General features: G+C 28.5%; 2 protein-coding genes and 2 long non-coding RNA genes across 6 annotated transcripts; 3 read left to right on the plus strand and 1 right to left on the minus strand.

Moving 5' to 3' along the window:
* The first annotated feature begins 215 nt into the window (after positions 1-215).
* On the plus strand, positions 216-3,942 carry LOC128395417 (facilitated trehalose transporter Tret1-like). Of its 2 annotated transcripts, XM_053355844.1 has the most exons (4): positions 216-639; positions 1,460-1,690; positions 2,165-2,388; positions 2,576-3,942. In XM_053355844.1, exons 1-4 carry the CDS (start codon positions 579-581, stop codon positions 3,548-3,550), a joined length of 1,491 nt encoding a protein of 496 aa, XP_053211819.1. In that variant the 5' UTR covers positions 216-578; the 3' UTR covers positions 3,551-3,942. The 2 variants fall into 2 exon arrangements, with proteins under 2 accessions (XP_053211819.1, XP_053211820.1); XM_053355845.1 differs by lacking the exons at positions 216-639; positions 1,460-1,690 and adding an exon at positions 1,739-2,029.
* LOC128395423 (uncharacterized) lies at positions 3,490-5,074 on the minus strand. 2 transcript variants are annotated; one of them, XR_008326628.1, is made up of 3 exons: positions 4,916-5,074; positions 4,112-4,718; positions 3,490-3,629 (listed from the first exon to the last, which is right to left on the minus strand). It is a non-coding gene; the product is annotated as an uncharacterized LOC128395423 (long non-coding RNA). The 2 variants fall into 2 exon arrangements; XR_008326627.1 differs by having other exon boundaries at positions 4,185-4,718; positions 4,916-5,070.
* Positions 5,075-5,150: 76 nt separating this feature from the next.
* Positions 5,151-8,661, plus strand: LOC128395426 (uncharacterized). Its single transcript, XR_008326633.1, has 4 exons — positions 5,151-5,454; positions 5,768-6,156; positions 6,263-6,772; positions 7,864-8,661. It is a non-coding gene; the product is annotated as an uncharacterized LOC128395426 (long non-coding RNA).
* A 1,013-nt stretch (positions 8,662-9,674) lies between these two features.
* Positions 9,675-24,228, plus strand: LOC128395774 (centrosomal protein 224-like). Its single transcript, XM_053356257.1, has 6 exons — positions 9,675-10,976; positions 12,303-12,441; positions 21,382-21,612; positions 22,152-22,992; positions 23,744-23,917; positions 23,985-24,228. Exons 1-6 carry the CDS (start codon positions 10,834-10,836, stop codon positions 24,065-24,067), a joined length of 1,611 nt encoding a protein of 536 aa, XP_053212232.1. The 5' UTR covers positions 9,675-10,833; the 3' UTR covers positions 24,068-24,228.
* Positions 24,229-24,231: the final 3 nt, after the last annotated feature.

Raw genomic sequence — 24,231 nt, forward strand, 5'->3', positions numbered from 1 at the left:
AATGATGATCAATATATTTAATCAGCGGTTTGTATTATATTGATTATAATATAATTTTCTGATTAGTTTCATTAATTTGATTTACTTTAATATCGAGACTTGTTATTTAATTTACTCTTTTCACGATTAACCTTGATTGGTGATTTCCAGTGTAACAATTAACTTAATTTCTAATTAGAACAATTTTCTCAAGCAATTTATTAAGTTAAGATTGTTAGAAGAGAAAAACAAATTATCGTGATAATTATAATCAACGTTATTCAATACAAAACTAATCAATAAATTGTTGATTTAAATCAATGATTAAAGCGCCATCATTAGGAATCAATTGAAAGGCAAAAAGAAAGGGAAACTTGATTATCATCATCTTTTACTATTTATCATCATCATCATCATCATCGTCTTTGCATCATCTCATTGTTAGTTTTGCTTCAACTTTCATTTGATTCGTGACAATTTAGTTTAATTAATTTCTATATGACAATATTGATTTAATCTTTTAACTCTAATTGTGATTAAATTGTTTCCATTCTCAATCATTATTAATATCATCTTCATTTACTAATTAAAAGTTCACAATGAATCGTAATCCAAACAATAAGGATAATCTTAAACTTCCGTCAGGATCAAAGGATTCAGGTAGTTAATTTAATTGTTCCAATCATCAATTTTAATTTGGTTTATTGATTAGATGATTAACTTTGATTAACGAGATAAATTGTTCGATTTTTATGTTTTCATCTTGGATTCGATAAGTTGAGATTTGCCTTTTTTAATTGTTAACAATTAAAAAGGAAAATTTTACCAATCAAGTTAATTTTTCATCGCCTCGAATTTTTTATTAATCAGTTAGTTAGTTTAAATCAATTGATTTGATCAATAAAAGTGTTGTTGATCTGCGTTGATTTAATTAACGTTACCTCTTGTTGTTTCTTATGGTGATTGTTAGTTAATTAAATTGTTTGTAATCTTAATCAACTGCCTTTGGAAATGATTAGTTAATAGGTAATTTAACTCTTTAAACTAATCAATAAAGTTGATAATCACTTAATTTTTGCCGTTCTCTCACTTGTTAATCGTTTCAATCAACAATTAATAGTGATACTAATTATGATAATTAAGTTACAAGGTTACTCTTATGTGATACATATAAAAAAAATAATCTAAATTGAATTAATCAAGTTTAAGATAATTAATCAAAAAGAATAGATAAAGTTTTTCTTTCATTAAATCCACTTTTGTTTATCAATTGGATGAGCAATTGATGAATTGACAATTAATCAGTAATCGCCTAATTAAGGACCACATTGAAGAGAAAAATGAATCTAATCAGTTTGATTATATAATATTGTTCAATTCGCACTAATTGTTGGGCTTATCCAAGTTTAATTCTCAAGGAGAAATAAAAACTCTCTTGACATTGAAGATTAATTGATAATCCACTTGATTGAAATTCCAGAAGGAACCAAATACATTTCCGAAGGTTCGCTTTTATTGTATATCGCCGTTTTCGGTGCTCTTCTTGGCGGGATTAATGTCGGCATGATGATCGGTTATGCTTCCCCGGCGGTCAATAGTATGGAAAGTAACACTAGTCGACCTCATTATGATCGGAAAACAGATTCAGATGTCGAAACGTGGATTCGTAGTATCCCAACGATCGGTGCGGTAGCTGGAGGTTTAACTGGAGGTAAATAAGAGAAAAGATAATTACAGAATTGTAGAAGAGGATGAAAGAAAAAATATAATTAATATGATCAATTACAGAATATCAAAACCTATGATTAATTGATTGATTAACTTAACAACTTATTGACTGTTAAGTGATTAGGAATTACCTTTTTTGTTTCCATTTTACTTTCACTTATTTACTAGTTACACTTTCTCTCTGTTTGTTTATATTATTAATTGTAATTGATAACAATTAATATAACAATCATTGTCATATTACTAATTAATATTTCCTCAATTACAACACTTCACTTTAAATTGTTATTCAAAAAAATGGCAACAATTAATTGAATGAAAGGTAAAAGTAGATTAAATATATATTTAGTTACCTTGAAAATTGATAATTCAGATAAACTGGATTAAATTGGATAATTAATTTATTGTTTATGGCACTTTCTCTCTTTGTGTTATGGTGACTATCAACGGGATTTAGGTCCACTTTCGGGAATTGCGGGAAGACGAGTATGCTTAATGGCTGTTTGTTTACCTCTCTTTCTGGGATGGATGTTAATTACCACTGCGACCAATACGGCGATGATCATAACTGGACGTTTACTGACCGGAATAATTTCGGGAATCTTTTGCTGTGCTACTCCGACCTACGTTATTGAAGTAGCACCTTTGTCACTTCGAGGTGCTCTCGGAAGTGGTTTCCAGGTAAATTTCAAGCTAATCACTTAACATAACGGTTGATGTGATGATCCAGACGAAACAAATATCATTTATATGTCACTTCATTGTGTTAATTGATTCAATTATTCATTTGATACAGTTTTTTGTTTGACCAGAGCGTTTCTCTCTCACTGATTCACTCTAACGTCTCCCTGTTTCTTTGATTATCCAGGTTTTTGTCACAATTGGTATTCTCATTTCTTCAGTACTTGGAACGGCGACTGAATGGAAATTACTTGCATTTTTATCATCGATTCCAGTGATAGTTATGCCAATCATTTTATACTTTTGTCCAGAATCTCCGGTTTACTTGTTCAATAAGAAAGGTGCTGGAAAGGAAACCATGAACGCATTAAGATTATTAAGAAGTGAAAACAGTTCGGTTGATGCTGAACTTGAACAAATTGCGAAAACACCCAAGGAAAAGCAACCAATGATTCTTAGTTGGGAACAATTAAAAATGCCAATAGTCTATTATCCATTTTTTTATGCTTGTGGTATATTGTTTTTCCAACAAGCATCAGGTATCAATGCTGTTATCTTCAATGAACTTGACATCTTCATCCTTTCCGGTATTAAAATGAATCCTAATTATTGTTCAATTATCCTGAACGGTGTAGCTGTTATTGCAACCATAGCAAGTGCTTCCGTTTCCGATAGATTTGGAAGGAAAGTTTTACTATTCGTCTCAGGTGTTGGTAATACTTTGGCCTTGTTCAGTTTATCAGTTTGCTTTTACTTGACCAAAAAGGATCCAAATTTTGGTCAAAATTATGGTTGGATTGCTCTTCTTTCAACAATAGCTTACCTTGCCTTTTTCGCTCTTGGTTATGGTCCAATCCCTTGGGCGATTGCACCGGAAATGTCACCTTATTTTGCTCGAGGTTTTATCACAGCGATTGGAACTTTTCTCAATTGGGGAACAGCGTTTCTGGTAACCAAAGAATTTGAGAAAATGGAACATCTTTTAACACCGGCGGGTTCTTTCGCCTTCTTTACCATTATATCTTTTATTGGTCTTTTATTTACATCGTTTGTCCTTCCAGAAACAAAAGGTAAATCAATCGATGAAATTCTGGCCATTTTTGAGAAAAAAACCAAACCCGTTGATAATGTTAAACTAGCGACCATCGAACCATTTCCTTGAACACAAATCCATGGAACATGTTGACCATTAGGTGAAAAACAATCAATCGTTTGACCAGAAGATGACCAAGCCATTGGATCTGTAATAAATGAGAATAGGTGATAAGTGATGTCTTTTTTGGGGGAAAACTTTTTTTTATTCAATATTAACTATGGTAAAACCTTTTCCAATCATGGGTTAATCCATATTTGGAGTGATTTACCTTAATTGCCTCACACTAATTGCCTTAATTAACAGTGTACTTGACTGATTGATTATCAGTGAAATTTGATGAGATGAAATCAATTATCTTCATCTCTATCCTTTTCCCTGTCTCTCTCTTTTTTATATTACTCATAATCATGTAATGTTTAATTTGAAAATCAAATAAAGTCAATTGACATTAATTGGTATTCAATTAATTACAATATTAATACAAAAATACAATTTTCCCCACAATCAAATTGATATAACTTGAAATCAGATTAATAGAAACTAACTTCGATTATCTCTGATGATATGGATTAAATGTAAAGGAAGAAACATTTTTCAATAATCAATAATCAATGGAAATCAACTTACTAATTGATTTATTGAACTGATTAGAGAGAGAGAGAGAGAGAGAGAGAGTAACAAATTGTCACTTATGGATTACCAATAACAGAACCGCTGATGACCACATTCACTTTTACTCTTTGCTTTTAGCTGAGTTCATCAATTGATAATCTTTAAGTGGATCAATCACATTTTAATCATGATTCCAAATTGAGTTGAAGGTTAACATACTCTAGCAATTAGGGAGAGAAAGAGAGAAGAAAATAAAACGTTAAAAGACAAAGAGACCACCTTAAATTAAGCTTAAGCTTATCGGTAGATTAATTTAACTGTATACTTAACCCACACCAATGTCAATGAGGAAAATAAAAGGCATCGTCATTAGTTAGCAAATTGTGGTAAATATAACACCGAGTTCACAGTTTGTGTGAGAATCAAATTGAACATTAAAACTAATTGAATCACAGATTATGTAAAACAATAAACTAAAATAAATAGGCAAAGAAAAAGGAATCAACCAAAAAAAAAATCACAAGTAAAAACCAAAATCACGTCACATTGGATTAGTAATAACATTAGGGTATTTCCTTTGCCTAGACACAGGGATAAACTTCAAGTCCTCACAAGTTCAAATCTTCCAAGATTAACATTTCGAAACAATTAAACACATTAACCATAGACATAACATGAATAACAGAAACAAAAAAAAAGAAATAAAATAAAACGAAATTAAAAATCAATCACATCAAATCAAAACAAAGATCAAAATCAAAATCATCAATCAGAAAAATTTATTTTCTTCTAATTTCATTAAACAATCTCAATACTTACACATTTACCATCCCCACGGGCTACTAAGAGTTTCCGACCCATAAATTTACACCAACACCTAAATAAGAATCAGCAACTAATTGTAACAATCAAATTAAATCAACAATTAACAAAAAGCGAAAAAAGAAAAAAAATTAATTCTAAATATACAATAAATTCCACTGCCGGTAGATGGCGACACTTTTCGTTCTTTTCAAAAGAATCTTTTGTCGATCAAATTATTTTTCCCTCTTAATTATTTTCGGTCAAAATTTTGATTCTATTTACATTTAATTTAATTTATCTAAAAGTTGTTCTATTAATTGTTGACCTTGTTTTATAAATTAACAATTAATCATTTGTAGTGTCACCTGTAGAATGAATCTATTGATGGTCATTCGTTTTACTTTATCAATTGAATTGATTGATCTTCTTCCTCTTCTTGTTTGGATAAATACATTTACATATGGACGTTGATGGTAATGTTATTATGTTGAATTTTAATTATCCAAAAGGACATTACCTTGTTAATTGGTTTCAAATGAAAGCCAAAAGTTAAGGTAAGTTGATCTTGTCGTTATTAAAGTACAGTCCAATTTATAAAAGATACTGTTGAATGTTTTTACCTAACTAATTGGTAAGGTAGGGTTACTATTGATTCAATGTGATCACTTTTCTCCCTCTTCTTGTGTCATACAATTAGGACTCAAATTTTTTCTTATCCATCATCATCATCATCTCCACCTTTTCCCTTTCCCTTTCCTCATTAACTTGTATCTGTCTTCAATATGTAGACAGTAGAAAGCCAAGGTAACAAACTAATACTTTCTCTTTTTCTCATTTACTTTTCCAATAACAAATTTTCTACTCTAGGTTGGTATCAATACGTTTTCACTTATTGGATTAAAGAGAAACTCTTTTGATGATCACTTTTAATGAGATAATGGTTTTTGATCGCAATTAGAGGATATGTACTGAAGGACCTTTCATTTCCGTATGATGCCCAGATAATGATGATTGGTAAAGATGTTTAGGCTTGGCAATCGAAAGTATTATAATGAGAGAGAGAGGGAGGGAGAGAGAAATACAAAAAAGTTCAGTTTTCATTGAATCAGGAAGAGCTGATGTAATGGCAATGAGATCGTTTTTATCGGTTTTTTTTTGTTCTGATGATGGTATTAGAAGGCAGATCAAGTGTATGATAAACGATTGTATGATCTATCATTCATAGAAATTCAATTACACTAGATTGTATTCACCACGTGAGTATATTAATCATTCAGATACCTTGATCAATAATACTAATCTGTATGAATTATAAAAGAAAATTTCAATTCTAATCTTTTTGTGTTAATTGTTTCATTTCAGGAACACTTAATGAAAATGATGCAACTACTTAGGAATCACTTACCAGCCACACAATAGGAAGAGTTAAATAGAAACTCAAATAATTATAATAATAGCTAATAATTGCTGTTGCAAATCCAAGGCGTACTCACAATACTCTACACACTTATCGGAATTAAATCATAAATTGTGAAGAAAAAGCTTCTATCCCAATACAAACATCGGACATAACCAATTATAAGATTAATCAAGAAAAGTTAATCATTATTAACATAATTACGAATAATTATGTCAGTTCTCTCTCTCTCTCTCTCTCTCTCTCTCTCTGGATAAAGAGTATGAGACCTACAATGAATTTGAATTGACCACTACCACCAATCAGGCGTTGACATAATATAATCATAAATCAAATTTGATAATTATACCAACTGATAAATGCGAGGCAAGGTAAAAAAATATCAACACAATTGTTTATGAGGAGAGGGAGACCAGCAAATTGTAAACAGAAGCCAATTTATTGTTGTTGACCAGGTCAGTATAAAACTTAATCAACTTTCACTCACGTTATTATATATTGTTCACAATTGAACTGACCATCAAACCGTTCAAATCAATTTTACTTTTTTTTTATTGTTATTATTATATAATAAGTGAAAATATTGTCATAATCAGTAAAAATTGACCTCCACACACACACACTCAGTAAATTAGTTAGTTAACAGTTAAACATAAGGAGGGTTAGTTAATGATTATATTAATCATAATAATGAAAGTGATAATTGTGAGCCTGGATTAAGGCCAAATTGAATGTCAGATTAACCAACTTGATTGAATCATTATTATATTTTGAGGTTTTACTCAATTTCTCATTACAATTGAATTGGGAAACTTGAAACTTTTTTTGTTCAACTTTCTCATTTGATTAAAAAACTGAATCAAATGAATTAATCAAATGAGCTTATGTTAAATTGTTCTTGGCTTGATCAACTAATACACACTCTTGATGATTAACTTTCTTCCTTAATTGTAATTTTTTTTTTCTACTACTGAATTAATTGATGCAAGGACAACAACTAAATCAACACTTTCTATTATTATTAATAATAATAATATCTTACTGTTTAATTATTAAGGATAATTTGTTTACTCTCCCAGGAGTGTTCAAAGGCCAATTTAATTGTAATCAAAGTTATTAGTTAATTAGTAATCTTAATAACTCTGTTAATTTCACAATAAGATTATTAATAAAATGATAACCTTGTTTACCGTTTATAATTATAATCTTTACCTTTTGTTATGTATCAATAATAACAATCAAGGTTTAGTGTAACAATTAACAAATCATTTTGATCATCATCACCAAAAGGATTGATTATTTTATCAATTTTTACAATCACAATTTATAATACTAAATAATTACTGTTATTTTTAATCAATTTCAAGGATTGATTTGTGATTCAGTGATTGTATTAGTTTGTTAATAATTAAATTTATCTGACAATTGAAAAGTATATATATAAAATAGTAACTGATTGAATTGTTAACACTTAATTCACTCTAAACCATTAATTGTAATTGATTACTAATTTTGATTGTAACGTTTTTTGTTGTTACTGTTACAGGAACATTATGATTAACACCAATGATTAGCACCAAGGATTACGGATTATTGAAGGTACTTTTGGAAACATGGAATCGTGTAAATTAATCATGATGATGATTTAATTATATTGTAATAATCGATTGGTGAAGATGTTTCAATAAGAATTGCGATGAGGATGAGGATGAGGATGATAATTAACTGATGATGTACTTACATTAATCGGGTTGATTGTTAATTGATATGAAATGAGCGTAAAAGTGACGATCAAATTAATTATTTTTACCGATTCAATTGCTGTTTAAACCAGAAGAATCAAATTGGCATCGCTTCCTTTAAAATCACAGTTGGAGATAAATTGTTAATCAATTTGAAAGGAATCACGGTTCGATAATCAAATCAATGTTTTAAACGATAATCGATAAACCAAATCGCAGAAAATTTTGTCGTAATTGTTAAAACAAAAGAGAGATGATCATTAGATTAATCATATTAATCATCTTTTTCATTTGTATCAATTTAAATCTCAAACCATTTGATTGTCGACTTTTGGACAAGTTTTGTTTTGGACAAATTGACCATTGAATTTGACCGAATATTAATGATCTTCGTAGGTCAATTCGAGGAGAAATTCGAAGAGTTTTATTTGTCCGTTCGTTCAAAACAAACATTGGAACGATTGAAAAGTAACAATATTAATCTTGAGAATTGATTGAATTTCTTGCTGATTAGAAGTAAATTAATACGATGATTAATTGCTTCCAAATCCAATGAAAGGTTAATCCAAGATTAATTATGAAATAAACTCTATAACCCTGAAGATGAAAGTAAACATTGATTATTGTTAAGGTGAATCACTAATCGTGTTACAGGTAAATTGAGATGAACAAGGATGAAGATGATGATTAATATGAAGACAAATTAGTTCAGGCCACCGTGAAGGTCATTTGTAAGCAAGAATTTAAGTTGAACAATGGTAAATAATCATTAATCCAATGGTAATCATGTTAATTAGGGAAAAGCCTCGCAAGTTAAATTGTAAGTTGTTATTATTATTATTATAATGTTAACAATCAGTTGATTGTTGTGTTTTCCAATGAAAAATAGATGAAAATTGATAGTGAAATGATGATGATGATTAAAGGGCGTGAGTGTAGGGAAAACGTTGGACAAGGTTGAGGTCAGTTTCTTTTTCATTCTGCTGTTGATTAGATTGATTTTCAATTTGCAATTAGACGATGATGATGATTATGATGACCTTGATTAATTAATGATTAGCTACAAGGAATTGAATCTACTGTTTGATTTGTTTTGTTCAATATCAATTGAAATGATATCAACTATCATGGAAAATGAGATCAGGTAACAAGCTAAATATTTGAATGTGAAAAAGATGTGGATGAAAATCAAGAAAAAGATAAACTTTCAAGGTTATTTCCTTTCATTTTTACATGATGATGATGAAGAGAGAGAGAGAGAGAGAATGACCAGTTTTTATCATTATCTTCGTTGCTGTTGAGAGAGAGAGGAGAAACTTTGAAAATTAGGCCAATTTTGAAGAATTGAAATCGATCATCACAAAAGAAAGAGAAATTTTTTCATCATCATCTTCTTTCTTTATCTTCCTAAAAATGTTTCCATTCCCTGTTTGTTTACCTGGTACAAGTTTTATCCAAACAAAATCCCACCCAAAAGTGTATCCTCCCAAAAGATAGAGACTGAAACGACTCACTTTTCATCTTCATCTTCATCTCTCCATCTCTCGCTCTATCTCGCTCTCTCTCTCTCTCTCTCTTTCTTCATCAGCCCCACCTTGACTGATATCTCTCACTCTCTCACTCTACAAGAGTAACAGTAACAATCTTCATCATCTCGATTGACTGTCTTCCACTTTGAAAGAAGAAAGAAAGAGACGATAATCTCTTTTATCATCAGTGAGTCAGTGAGAATGATGATGAACATCGAGTTCTGTAAACATCGAAATGTTTTGTTACGATTATTTTCCATCAATTGAACATTCCGATCATTAGAGAGAAAGGAGAAAAAAAAAGGAAGAGAGAGAATTCGTGAAGCATTTATCATCATTCTCTCTTTTTGTGTATATGTGTGTCTCTCTCTCTCTCTCCCATTTATCTTCCTCATCATCACCGTCATTGAGAGTGAAAAGTTACACTAAGAAAAAGAGTTTAGAAAACTTTTCTTCAACTTTGTTATGTTTATCGAACTAATTTTAAGGCCATTTTCCTTTTTCTATCGATCGTCATAACCTGGTCATCTTTTCCTATCATCATCTTCTTAATTGTTAACTTAATTTCTAGGTCATCATAAGTTAATCAATAAGAATCTTCATCTCATCACCAACAACAACAATCAACTAATCATCACGAACGGATATTCCTAAATTAATGTGATTTGTTTATTTTCATTTCCATTTTAATGATCAACTAATTATTATTATAACTTTCTAATTGTTTCTATGCGCGAATCAACAATTGACAAAACTTCAATTAAGTAAAATTTGATTGTAAATTGTTTTCGCTTAATTTTTTTTTGTCAACTTAATCTAAATTTAATTGTGAATCAAGTGTTAATCTGGTTCCAAAGTGGTTTGTCTCAACGGAATTAATAACTCGGCCTTTACTGGTCTATTTGAGTTGATGCTCAAATGTTTCTCATCTAATCAAACTAAATCATCTTCATCGACCTTATCATCAACAGCTAAATCCTTTAATCCATCATCATCATTGTCATCATCATCATCATCAGCTTCATCAGCAACCTACTCAATTCCTTATCATCTTAATTATCATCTCAATAGTCAAAAACCTCAGGAAATTGGAGATATGAAAAATAAATTTGATTGTCTAAAGATAATCCCGATCCTAATCCGGTTCGGGTTAATCCTTTTTCGGGTTCAAGTGCTTTAAGGGGTAAAGTTGCTGTTGAGGGTGGAGGTGGTGGTGGTGGTGGTGATGGTGGTGGTGGTGTCACCATGAATCCCAATGGAGGTAAATCAGCATCAAAGGTTGTCGTTAATCAGCCATCACAATTAAAATCGGATAATAAATCAACTACTGGCCTTGGATTAAACTCTCGGAATGAGATTAAATCAAAGGAATCCGTTAAATTGGAAAGGTCAGTTTAATTCACCGGTTAATTGTTTATCATTGGGTTAATTGTTGGGTAGAAAGTTAATTCCGTTAAACTTTTGGCGGATCTGATTGCGTTCTGACAATTAATTGTATTATATTGTAATATTTAAATCGTTTACTATACTAATTTACTGATTGTTATTATCCATCAATTTTCATGCTTCTCATGTATTTAATCAACAATTTAATTTTCATCATTATTGTTTGATTAATTGTTTAAATGAGATTTAGGTTAGTAAATTAAAATCAATCATTTAACTGGCAAGTTTACATTTTTAATACAATTAACTTAATCATTATAAATTAACTTGATTTATTTTCATCTAATATCAGTCCAATAATAAAAGTTAATTTAATTAACCGATCCCTTTATTAATCATTAAATATTGTAATTAGTTGATTAACCTGAAAAAAAAAGTGTCGACGGTTAATTTTTATTAATTGTGAATGTAAAAAAAAAACTTATTCAACTCAATTAACTGATCAACAATTAGTAAATTGTGTTTGATTGCTCTGTTTTTTGTTTAAGGTTATAAGTTTGTTTGATCATCACCTGATTAACTGTTAATTGTTAATAATATTTTTTTGGTTGTTAATTATTCTGATGATTAAATATTCAATCTCTTAGATTGTTGTTAATTAAATGGTCACAATTAACTTGATTGTATATATAAATTGTTTCCTTGCTTAAGGAAAAGGTAAAATTAAATTAAATCAGAGAATCATCGTCTTTGCGGAAGTTTAATTGCTAATTCAAATCACGATGATCACAATTAACTAATCACTCTCAGTTTGTCCTTACAATTTAATCATACAGTTTAATTGTAAATGAAACCATTTGTACACTTGATTAGGTTGACAGTTAACAATAAGCTAACAATTAATTAATGACAATAAAATTAAAAAAGTTACACCCAGAGATTGAGATTTAGTTTGAGAAATAGTTGAACAACAATTAACTATTAACAAACAATCAAAAGTTAATTGTTTCTCATTTGATATTGATAATCAATAATCAATAATTGACCAAGAAAAAGTTACAATTTTTTTGTTGCTTCTGATTACACTAACTGTCATTTTCATTTAATAACAATTAGTAAAACTAATTGTAGTTGACAATCAAGGTAACAATCAAAATTGATTATCAATACTACAAAAGGGTAGATGACATTGATTACAATTAAGTTAATCATAAATGGTTTTTAACTCTTAAACCCAAACAATTAACCATCAGAAAGTGTGATCATTTTAAATCTCACAATCTATTGTAACAATTAACTAATCATTGATTTACTTTTTTGATTAACAGTTCACAACCTGAGATGATTAGTCGACGAGATATATTATTACGTGCTAAACAAGCTGAACAATCAAAGAGCCAAAGAAAGGTTCTTAATTGTGATTTAGATGATGAGGATATTTGGCATGATAAAGATAAACTTTGTCAGGTAAGTGACAATTAAAATTAATCGGGATAACAATTAACACTTATTAATATGATCAGAAACATTTAAAAGTGTCAAGACAATTAAAACAATATCAACAGTTAGTAATAACATGGAAATGGTTAGATGAGTTTAGTTAAAAGTTTTTAATTGTAATTGTGATTAATTTGATTGTAGTTGACCATATCAAATTAACTATTAATTGTTACAATTCAATTTTATCAAAAATAATTGTAATTTTTTGAATTAAGGTAAGTAAGTAAAAGTTAATTAAAAAGTTTACATTATATCAATTGAATTGTAATCGTTTCGAGATTATTTAATTTAATTTTCTTTATATAATTAATTGTTATTAACACTTTCAATATTGTGATCTAATTGTTTAAGGTGTTGATCTTGATATTAACGATAATTAATGTCAATATTTTGATGGTTAATTGTCAGATTAGTACAAGTTAATTGGTATTAATCATAAGAAAAATGATTACAATCTAATTGTGATTTAATCTTCTCATTAATTGTAATCTCCAGTATTAGTTAAATTCAATTGAAATTAAATTTGTTGGTTTCTCTTTTGCAATTGGAAAATAGTGTTGCTTTTGCTGCTCCTAATTGTTGAGTTAATCCAGTTGAACAATTAACAGTTTCCAACGAAGTTATCAAAGTTATTCTGTACCAATTAAGAATCAAGGTTTTGACCTAAGATTAAAATGAAAACAAGATGATTAAGATGAAAAAGAAAATCAGATTAAAATGAATAATTAAATTGAATACGAAAAGAAAAAGGTGAAAACGATTCAAATTGTTCTGGAAATTTTGTGAATTGCACTTTGACTTTTTCGTAATTGTTATTCATTAAATCATGTTAATCAACTAATTGTGTAGATGGAAAAATATTAGTTACCTTTTCTTAATCTTTATCGTTAAAGAAAAGGATTAACGGAATTTATAATCTCGATTATCATTTTTTTTCACTTTTCTTTTCATTTTCAAGGTTAAGCCGTGATTCTGTTAACATGAAACAATCGATCATTTTCACCATGATAGGTTCTTGTTCAGCCCATGATTGAATCAAGAATAGTAAATGATAATAATATTACGAATATGAAGCGAATATTATTGAAAGAGAATAAAAAATAAAAAAGAACCTTCTTAATAATAATCACCGAAAGAGATGAAGAAAGAGAATAGATTAACTCTTTTTCTTTTTCTTTTTATTTTATTTTCTCTTCTCTTTATCAATTTAATATTCGTATTGACCCAAGGTCAATTGTATACTATTACCTTTTCCTTGATTGTTTATCTGAGACAATTATATTTATGGTTAAATTGAATGACTCCGGTGGGTGGAGGAGAAATCAATTTAAATGCAATTACAATCCACGGAAAATCATGATATGTATCTCACAATTTAGTTAATAAGTTAACTTGTCATTTCACTTGTTTAAAGATGAACTATAATTTGTTGATTGTTCAAGATCACTGATTAATTATCATCATTTTCCCTGAAATAATAACATAGTTTCAAGACAGGAAAAAAAAATGAACACATAAACACATTAATCATGATAACGATTGAATATTGGAAATTTTGAAATAATTTCTCAATGACAAGTAACTGTTTCATCATTTACAACTCTTACATCTACAAGTGACATTTACTGTTTGATTGTCTCAAGCCTTCCGGGCCTTTTTCTGCCCATAGTGGCCCTTAATAGTGAAAACCTAACCTTACTTAATTTAAACAACCACAATTAGTTGAGCAATTAAGTTAATTTCCATAAGTAGCTGTAATCGTAAGCCGAAAAAAAAAAGTCAGCTGAAAGTATTATAAAAGTTGAGCTTACGGACAAATCATTTTCCTCTAATTAATCATCTTAATTTGTTGATTAGATTTTAATTATCTTTTGTTTTTTTTTGTTGTATTTTCAATTCTTTTTGGATGTGGTTAGTTAAATGCTATTCGGTGTAACAATTTATTTGTAACAAGAAATTAACTTTCCATCTCTACCCTTGAGTGTCCCTTTATTAACCAAGCAGAATGAGATTGTAAACAATTGACAATTTTGCCTTCACTTTAATTGTTTGATTGTTTTACAATTTTCTTTGGTTACTTAACTACTACAATTGTTGAACAATTCACCAAGTGAATATATAATCATGGTGATAATCTACAATCTAATTCAACTAATCAACAATTAGTAAATCACTTTCTTCAACCCAAGATTTTCAACTGAACAAAGTTTCTTTCCTACTTGTTTTAACCCTTTCACCGTTAATCCACAACAATTAGTTGATTTACTACAATTAAATCAAATTTTGTTTATTATTCTAATGATTGTATATAATTAAGACTACTGTTTGGTTCACTTTAACCTGTTGATTTACCTGAACTGTAAAAGGAGTTTAAATATAAATTTACTATTTTGTTTCAATTGTATTAGTTGATTGTTGATCACTTTCACTTGGTTAATTTGTTAACTTTATGAAAATTGATGTTGTTGTTGATCCTTAATTGCCGTTTTTAACTAAATTATATTTAATTAGTGTTGATTAGCATAAAGTAGTCGCTAATTATATTAGGTTAGTTAGTTTATCCAAAATTGCGGAAGACGATTTACTAAATGAACCGAAACAATCAATTTACAAAAACCAACAATTTAATTTGTTGTTATCATTAACCACTAATACAAATGTCAATTGGTTTAAATTGTTTAAGCCAAATCACAATATGATTAACAAACTAAGCGGATTAATTGTGTAAAGTAATTTGATCAGAGAAGTAAAAAACAATCAAATTAACTAATTGCTTCTGTTTTTTTTATCATTAACAATTAAAATCGTAATCATCATCATCAATTTAACTTGTTCTGTCTTTAAATTGATTAATCAAGATACGATTTTGATAATGAACGATTGACATTGATTTAATAAGATTAGTTAATTAATTTACTTAATCGTCATTCAATTGATTGTCATTTGTCAATGATGATTAACTTGATTGTCGTTGATTTCATTGATAATTGAATCAACCAATCAACCGGACAAAAAAATTTTGATTCAATTTTTGCACTTCACAAGCAAAATGAGACCAATTAGTAGTTAATTAGTTAATTGTCTTCATCTTATTTAGCTATCGAAAGAAAAAATTAATCTATTAACTAACTAATCAAACAATTAAATCTTATTGTCTCTTTACCGATGATAATTTAGTTTAATTTTTACGAAATTAAAGTAAATCACTTTTTCCTGTTGACAGTTGAACAGAACAATTAACTTTAATTTAGTTAAAACAAAACTGATTAATAAAAAGGTAAGTTAATTGTTGTGATTAATTATTATGATTACTAATTACTAATCATTTCCATTTCAATATTGTCTCTTAATTCAGGAATTAAAAGAATTGGTAACAATTAATGAAGAAAAATTGATTGTTAAAAGTAAACAAACAAATTCAATGTTATTAAATCAAATGGTTTTGCTTAATTAACTAACCAACAATTAGCTTGATTGATAATAAAAACGTTTTCCCATTGATTGTGATTGAAACGTAACAATTAACTTTTAACGAGAATACAAAATTTGATTTGGTTTACTAAATGAGCTTCCGTTGAATATTAATTAAAAAGAGACAATCACAATTGAATTGATTCTCATTGTTAAATATTAATCGATATGAACAAAGTTTTCACAATTAACATTTGACAATTGCGTATGTGTAACAACAAAACAATCAAACAATCAACAATCAATGTTAAATTGTTCCCAATTAAAGTTAAACTTGTTTTTCAAGTCCGAAAACTTTGTTGTTGTTACTCTTGATTATTTTTCAATTGTCAATTAACAATTAACTTGTTATTAGTAATCAAAATAATCAGTAAAAATCAAGGGGAACATTTTTCTTGATTATCTACAGACAAATGACAATTTAATTGTGATTACATTAAACTATAACAATCAACGAAGGAGGAAAAATAAATTGTTATCAACTCTATTGAAGTTGTTGATTGTGATTGTCCATTGATAGTTAATTTATATAAGGGCCAGTTTGTTTGAAGAAAGTCAATTTAAATTATCTTGATTAACTATTAGAATAGAGGTCAATTGTAATTTAGTTAATTCTCTTGATTAAGTATTAAAGAATTGATTGTTTGATTAATAAAGATGAAAGAAATTGATTGAGAAAAAGTGAAAGTTAATTTCTAATTAAACTTTCAACTAAAATATTCAACCACAATCAACATAGAAATTAAATCTTAATCATTACTAGTGATTCATTTAATTGTAACAATTTGTGGCTCTTGATTAACAATTTATATTAGTGGTTTATAGTTACAATTAAACCATTTGATTAACATTTTTCATCGCAATTGGATTGATTTGATTAGATTTTTTTTCCAACTTCCAAAAAATCAACTCATTTTGATTGATCAATTTATGATTACAATTAAAGGTTGATAATAGGATTAAGGAATTAAATTATTGATTACAATTAATTTGCTTTCTTGATTTGGTTCACTTGGGATGATTAAATGTTATTAAAGTTATCATTTGATAATGAAAAGTTTAAATTTCAAGGTTGATTATCAATTTAATTGTTGACAGTATTAATTGTTACCGTTGGTCAGCACTAATTATTGTTAAATTGTCAATCTAATTATCCATTGATTGCTATATTATATTAATGGCTATTAGTTTGTTTATGTTGGTTAATTATTTCAATGTTGATTATTACTATTAAATCAGTGGAGTTGAAAACAATTTTTGACAACAATTAACGTTTATTACATCAATCAACACTACTACAATTGAAAGGATTAAATTAAAAGTTAATTAAATACTAAATTGTATTGATATTTTCTCAACAATTAATCCAATCATTTTGATTGTTATTTTCTCAATTCCCATCATGTTAAATAGTTAATAACAATCATCACATTTCAATTAGAAAACTTTAATAACAATTAAGATTTAATGAAAAACCCAAATTAACCTTGAAAATAATATCGCTAATAAGCTGAACAATTAGGTTGATTATTAAACTAATTGTTGGTTGATTGTAGATTAGGAAAAAAAACAAAATGATTAGCCAAAAGTAAATCCGATTACATTTATAATCATATCATTGAAGATGGTGAGAAATTAATATTAATACAATTAACAGAAATATCCAAGGTAATTAACATGTATTGTAATCTAATTATTAATACACAAAATGAGTACAAACAATTAGATTAATAATTGTATTTCCTTTGCAATCAGTTAATTGTTGATAAATTGAACTTTTCCCTATGCAACCAACCCAAATCTGATTACAACAATTGTCATGACAATTTAAACAAATCAAAGTTTTTACACTTAAATAAACGTTAATAGAGATCAAACAATCAGATGAGAAACAACCATTAACCTTTTCATGTTTAATCAAAGATGATTAACTAAATTGAATAATCAACTGATTACCTTCACTGTAACAATTGAACATTTTGTATTTATTCAAATGTACAATCGTGTGTAAAAAAAACCTTTTGTCCGCCTTTTCTCATTCAAATAGAGATGATGATGTTCATCCACCTCTTCGTGTGTCTCATAGTGTCTCCAATTAAACAAATTTCGTTGATTGTTGTAACATCTTTTTCACCAAAACAATTAGTCTTTAACAATTTACTAAATTGTTGAATATCAAGTTGATCTCATTGCTCTTCATTCACGGTTAGACCTTTAACCAAACACCAAACCTTAGAACACGGAAGTTACAATCTATCGAGAGAGAAGCAGATTCGAAGCCAAAAAGCGAAAATCGTTTTTAGGTTTTCACAATTAAGGCGAAAAACGATTTTTTTATTTCCAAATTTTCGCCATTTTTTGTCATATTTCCTCTTCCTGTTTATCCTTTTCCACCCTCTTGTACTCATCTCCAAGTTGTTTTTACTCTAACCCTCTAGTCCGAATCAATCATTATAATGATTTATCGATCATCATCTAATCACAATCAATTTTAGTGTGCGTGTACTTGTTGTTGTTGTTGTAGTAGTAAAAGCCACTGGTCAGTTTAGGTCACTTCTTTTTGAGAAAACAATCAAAATGTTTGAGTTAATCATTCGCTATTGAATGTTACCTTTAACACTGGAAACAAAGCTATCAATCAAATTGCTATCAAGAGAGTGAGAGAGATTGAAAATCAATTAATTAACTTGTAATTTTGTTTTCCAATTAATATTAAGCGAAACAATTTAAGGTGACTTATTTATCTTGCTCTCTATCTCATATACGCACCAACTATTTATTTGATTGTAATCTGTACCTTGAAAGATGCTGTTGATTTAACAACAATGCGAGACAACAATTAACAGTTAATGTTGAATAGGTTCATTGTTATTGTTTCACCTTTAATCTCAACTAACCATCAAGTTAATTGTTAATCTCTTTCATATCGTATTGCTTGATAATCACCACCAGAAAGTAACAATTTTCCAGACATCGTCGATTTACCGATTCGATGTTCGGTAAAATGTTCAATCGATTATTATTATTTATTATCTATTTCCAATCATCCCCACCCCTAGAACTTTTTAAAACAATCAATTTGTTACAAGATTAACTAAATTGTCCAATCTTAATCTAAATCAGTTCGATTGTTGATTTTTCGCAATTGTATCAACTAAAAAAAGATTCCCCATCAAAAGAAATAGAGGAAAAAGTGTAATAATAATCGTTAATTGTAATTGTTATATTGTCGTTTAGTTAAAAATGTACATTAACAATTAGTAGATAAACTTAATTATCGCAAATTAAGTCTTTAAATCATTGATTAATTGTTAATTATTGGATACGGATAAAGTTTAAATTTCTTTAAATAAACAATACCAAATGGTTGACTGAATTTTGAGAAAAAAATTAAGGATAATTAAGATGAATTAACTATTTTGTAATCAGGAATTGAGAGTGATTTAAATGATTAATGATAATAATTAGACAAAATCATCACTAATCAACAGGTATAAACTTTTGCAATCAAAATCTAATTGTTAACCAACAGTTTATTGAAATTTTTTCCAATCAATTGACAATTAAAACTTTTTCATAATCTTGATTAAACTAATCATCTAATGTTGATTGTAATAAATGATTGTAAATAATATAATTTGATTGTTGCAACTGATTAACTGGACTTTTGACACTTAAAAGGATTGAGAATCAAGTTGTTTACTGCAATTAAATTGTATCAACATGATGATCGTTGATTTAAAAAGGTAATTTCATCAAATATAACCCAGACAATTAACAATTTAATCGATCACAATCAAAATGATTAATAATAATTCATGAATTGTGGTCAAAATGAAAGTGTATTAAAACATTGGCTTGAAACAATCAATAGAAAGTGTTGATCTTTGTTTATATTAAGTTAATTTGTTAATTTTTTTTGCTGTTGTTGTTGATTACTTTTTGATTAGTTGATGTAAAATAAATCAACAGGAGGTTAACAATCAACGAGAAATGATTTGATTATGTTTTAATTTGAGGTCAAAATCGTGAGCTATCAGCTTCCCACAATTGGTTTTCAATGAAAACTTGATTAACTGTGGTTATCATTGATTGTTGTTGAGAAATTAAATTTATAATCATTGGGGAGACTTTAAATTATCATGAAAAAGAAACAAAATTAAGGAAATCACAACAATTAGTAGTGTATCTTAATTGTCGAATGGGAAAAATAATTATCAATCCAACATTAACCACTCCTTTGGTTATTATTGAACTTAATTTAAATGGATCAGCAACAAATCAGATGGACAATTAACTATCATTGTAAACAATTAACTCCAATGAAATTAACAAGGAAAACAAAGTTAATTAATTAGATTTGTTTTTCCTTCATTTCTTACCAAGTCTCAATTTACCTTAATTGTTGTGTAACTTAGATTATGTTCACGTAATCGTAAACTTGGCAACAATTAAAGTTAACATATTAACGAATTGTAATCAGATAGATGAAAAATATTATTAGTACAATTGAAATTAGATTACAATTAACATAAATGTTTGTCTTTCAAGTGAATTGATTTACATACAATTAGCATAGTAAACAGAGTGCGTGGTAATGTTTTGGGTTAACAATTAACTTCGTACTTGTCATAAACACGAGTTAAATTAAAGATAAATGAATAACAAAAAGTTATAGCAATTAGAAGGTAATTAGTAAAAATAATCAAAATACTAAATGATAATAATCAGTTGATTGTAATACCAAAGTGTTTACCTGATGAAAAGGTTGATGATCAAATTTATTAAGATCAATTCAAGAAATAATGAAATCGATTGATTAATTGATAATTTATTTAAACTAAATCAACTTAATTGAGTTAGACGATTTTTGATTAACAGTATCAATTTTTCGATCAGATTAGACATGAGTTGACTATTCGAAGTTTGATCATTTAGATTTCAATTAAAATGAATTCGAAAATTAATTTTGCATTATTTTACCATTTAAAACAATGACAAAATTGAAGGAAATTTTAAGAAAATACAAGTCAATGGATTATGTTAACTCATTTCAATTCAATTTATTAGAGTTGTAAATGATCAAACTTTTATCGATAGTCTAACTATGTTCTATCTGATCTAAAATTTGATACATTGAAAATGATCGTTTCGAAAAATAATCTCAAAATTGAAAAGTGATTTAATTAATTATAAATTATCTTAATCAATGATTGTAATATTCAGTTGATTGATCTTAATGACATCAACTCGTTTAATCAATGATATCGATGAATACTAATAATGTGTTTACCTGATGAAAAGGTGGATCAAATTGATTAAGTTTCGAGCATCAATATTATTGAAAGAGTTGATTGTTATTCCCAATTATTGGTTGATTGGTGTAACCTTTTTTCCCCTTTGATTTGATTAACTAATTTTTTCGACAATTAACAGGATCACATTGAAGAAGTTATCAATAAATGGGAACAAATTGACGATGAAATTTGGGCGAAAGTAATTTGTATGGAGAAAAATCGTCGAGTGGCCAAGGCTTATGCTCGTTTACCTTTTTTAATTGTCGACGGGTCGGATATTGGTTTCGATGGAATCAGAGTTGGTCTTAAAGGTTTCGAGAATCTTGATCGACCTGATAAAACAAAAGAAATGCTCGATACCCTTGGAGAGGTAAACAACTTTTTTTTTCTTCAAATATTTGATTAATTGTTCTGGGAGAGATTAATGACTTTCAATTAGAAAGGAAGAAAAAAGTTCTGATCAAGAGTAGAAAATGATTATTATATTAATAGATCGTATTCTTTTGATAAGTTTCAACGTAAACAATCAAGCAATTGAGACAATTCTGAGAATCGATGATAATCAGACTGTAATTTCATCGATGGGAATCAGCTAAATTGCGCTAATATTATATTGATATTTGAATTACCTGTTGATTAAGAAAGGAAATAAAAAATATATTTAAGTATTTAGATCAATGTTTTTCAAGGGAAAAATATTTTCGATCAACAATTCATAGCCTATGAGAACGAAATAGTTAATTCATGAGAGTTAATTGTCCAAATTTCAAGTTGAAATTGAGAAGAAATTTTCAAGATTATCGTTCATGTGAAAATTGTGGTTAACCTGATTGGTAAATACCTTAAAGGTTAATCGTTTATTGTGATGATTAATTAATTGTTTGGAATATTTTTCTTTCTCTTTCTAAGGGAGTTAAAATAAAAATGGACGACAAGGGTAATATATTAATTAAAAGGGTCGGTCGATGTTCAGTTTATGTGAAAAGTTTGACCAATTCACCGGATGGATTAGGTTCTTGTCTTGGTAAAGACATAATTGAATCTAAAGGTAAATTAGAGTATAAAAAGGTATCAACTCTTTTCGATATCCGCTCGTTCCAGGCCAGTATCACCGCTGAACTTAAGACCACTTATCCGCAAGCTAGAAAATTGGAGTCACAATGTATAACTGCGATTACCTTTGGTAAAGAATCGGGAAATATTGACCTTATGGAATCGCCTTCGTGGATCATGATAATCAACATAGTTGCTCTTGAATTGTTACGAAGTGAATTACCTACAGTTAATTTGGTTAATTCAATTAATCAATCACTTGTTTCTTTGGTGAAAAATGGTGGACGATCTCATCATAATCATAACCACTTAAAACAATCAACTAATAGCCCAAAGGGTCGTGAGGTTATAACAAATGACCGGAAGGGTAACAATAACAATAATAATAATAATATCAATGGCGATGGTGGATCAATAATTGAAGGTAATTCTGTTTATCAATTAATTGCATACGAAGCAGGATTAATAGGTAAAAATGGTAAAGGTCAAAGCATATTGACCAATGGTAAACCTTCAACAGGTAAATCCGAGCTGAAGATTAGTAAATCATCAGTTAACAGTAATAAAGGTGATAAATTAAATCGTAATCCATTGAACCGAAATCAATTGAAATCCATTGGTTGTAAACTTCGTCTTCCTGATCCTGATTATGATTATGAATTACCACCGATTCGGGAATCAACTCTTCTTCGTAAAGGTAATTAAATTGCTAATTAGACTGAAAAGAAAAAGTAAAAACAATCAATCAAATCAAAAGTTAAATCATCAGTAAATATGTTACTCGAAATGACTACTAATTAGTCTTACCTGTTCATTTGGATTAAATTGTTTCTTTTTCAAGTTAAGCGCTGATTAAATGGAGATGATTAACTACATTGTATTAACAATCGGATTAATCAAAATTAATTAAGTTATCAAAATGTGACGAATAATATTGAATATTTTCCCCTGAGGGTGAAATCGTTTCTCTCTCTCTCTCTCTAATTGAATTGAAAGTGTCAACAAACTGATTGGAAATGAATAGAAAACAAAACTCAACAATCAATTGTAATTACAATTAAATTCCTTTTACGACAAGACCCTTAAGCAATTTAATTAAAGGTCACGTTAATTGAGATTTTTGGGAAGAAGACAATTTAAAGTCTCATAACTTAGATTAGGAATGAGATTAAAATTGTGACTTGATCAAGTCCAACGCCTGTTGGAACAATTTGTTAATTCTTTCGAGATTTGATCAATTAATATCAATCAGTTCATCGTTAATTCAGCAATTTTGATTATTTGATAGCTTTTGCTTTCAGGTCATCAAGCCTTAAAAGAGATTGATTTATTTGGTTGATTGTTGGGATAACTTGCTGGTCAAGTTTTGCTCCTTTTTCTTGTCTTATCGGTTGATTCTGATGGATAATTGTTACTAATTGTTTCCTTGATTTGATTGTTATCAACAGAGGATCCATATTATTGTGGTCTAAGTGCTAAGGTTTCTCATGGATTACGAGAGAAACGAGAAAATGGTCAAACCAATGGACAAAACAAGATTTATAAGCCAGTTAAAAATCGAAGCAAATATCCACTAATTAGTAGATTCTATTCATATTCATCTTCCGATTCTTCACCAAGCAGTAAGTGAAACAATTAACTAATTGTGGTAAAAGAGAGATAATTAATCTTGTTTATATTTCCATTTAGGTTGTGAGACATCCTACTCAACTATTTACAATAGCATAAGTGATGGATCAACCAGACTTGATATGAAAACTGGACGATATTAATTAACTGCAACAAGGACATTGATGATAATGATGTCGATGATGATGATGATGATGATGATGAAGAAAATTGTTAAAATTGTCTCTCTCTCACTCTGCTTGAGTTATGTGCGAAACATATACCGGGCGAAATTGTAACTGCCAACAATGAGAAATTAGATAAAATT

Source organism: Panonychus citri, unplaced genomic scaffold (assembly GCF_014898815.1).
Source record: "Panonychus citri isolate SS breed McGregor unplaced genomic scaffold, ASM1489881v1 Contig00141, whole genome shotgun sequence".
In the NCBI taxonomy this organism is placed as follows: domain Eukaryota; kingdom Metazoa; phylum Arthropoda; class Arachnida; order Trombidiformes; family Tetranychidae; genus Panonychus; species Panonychus citri.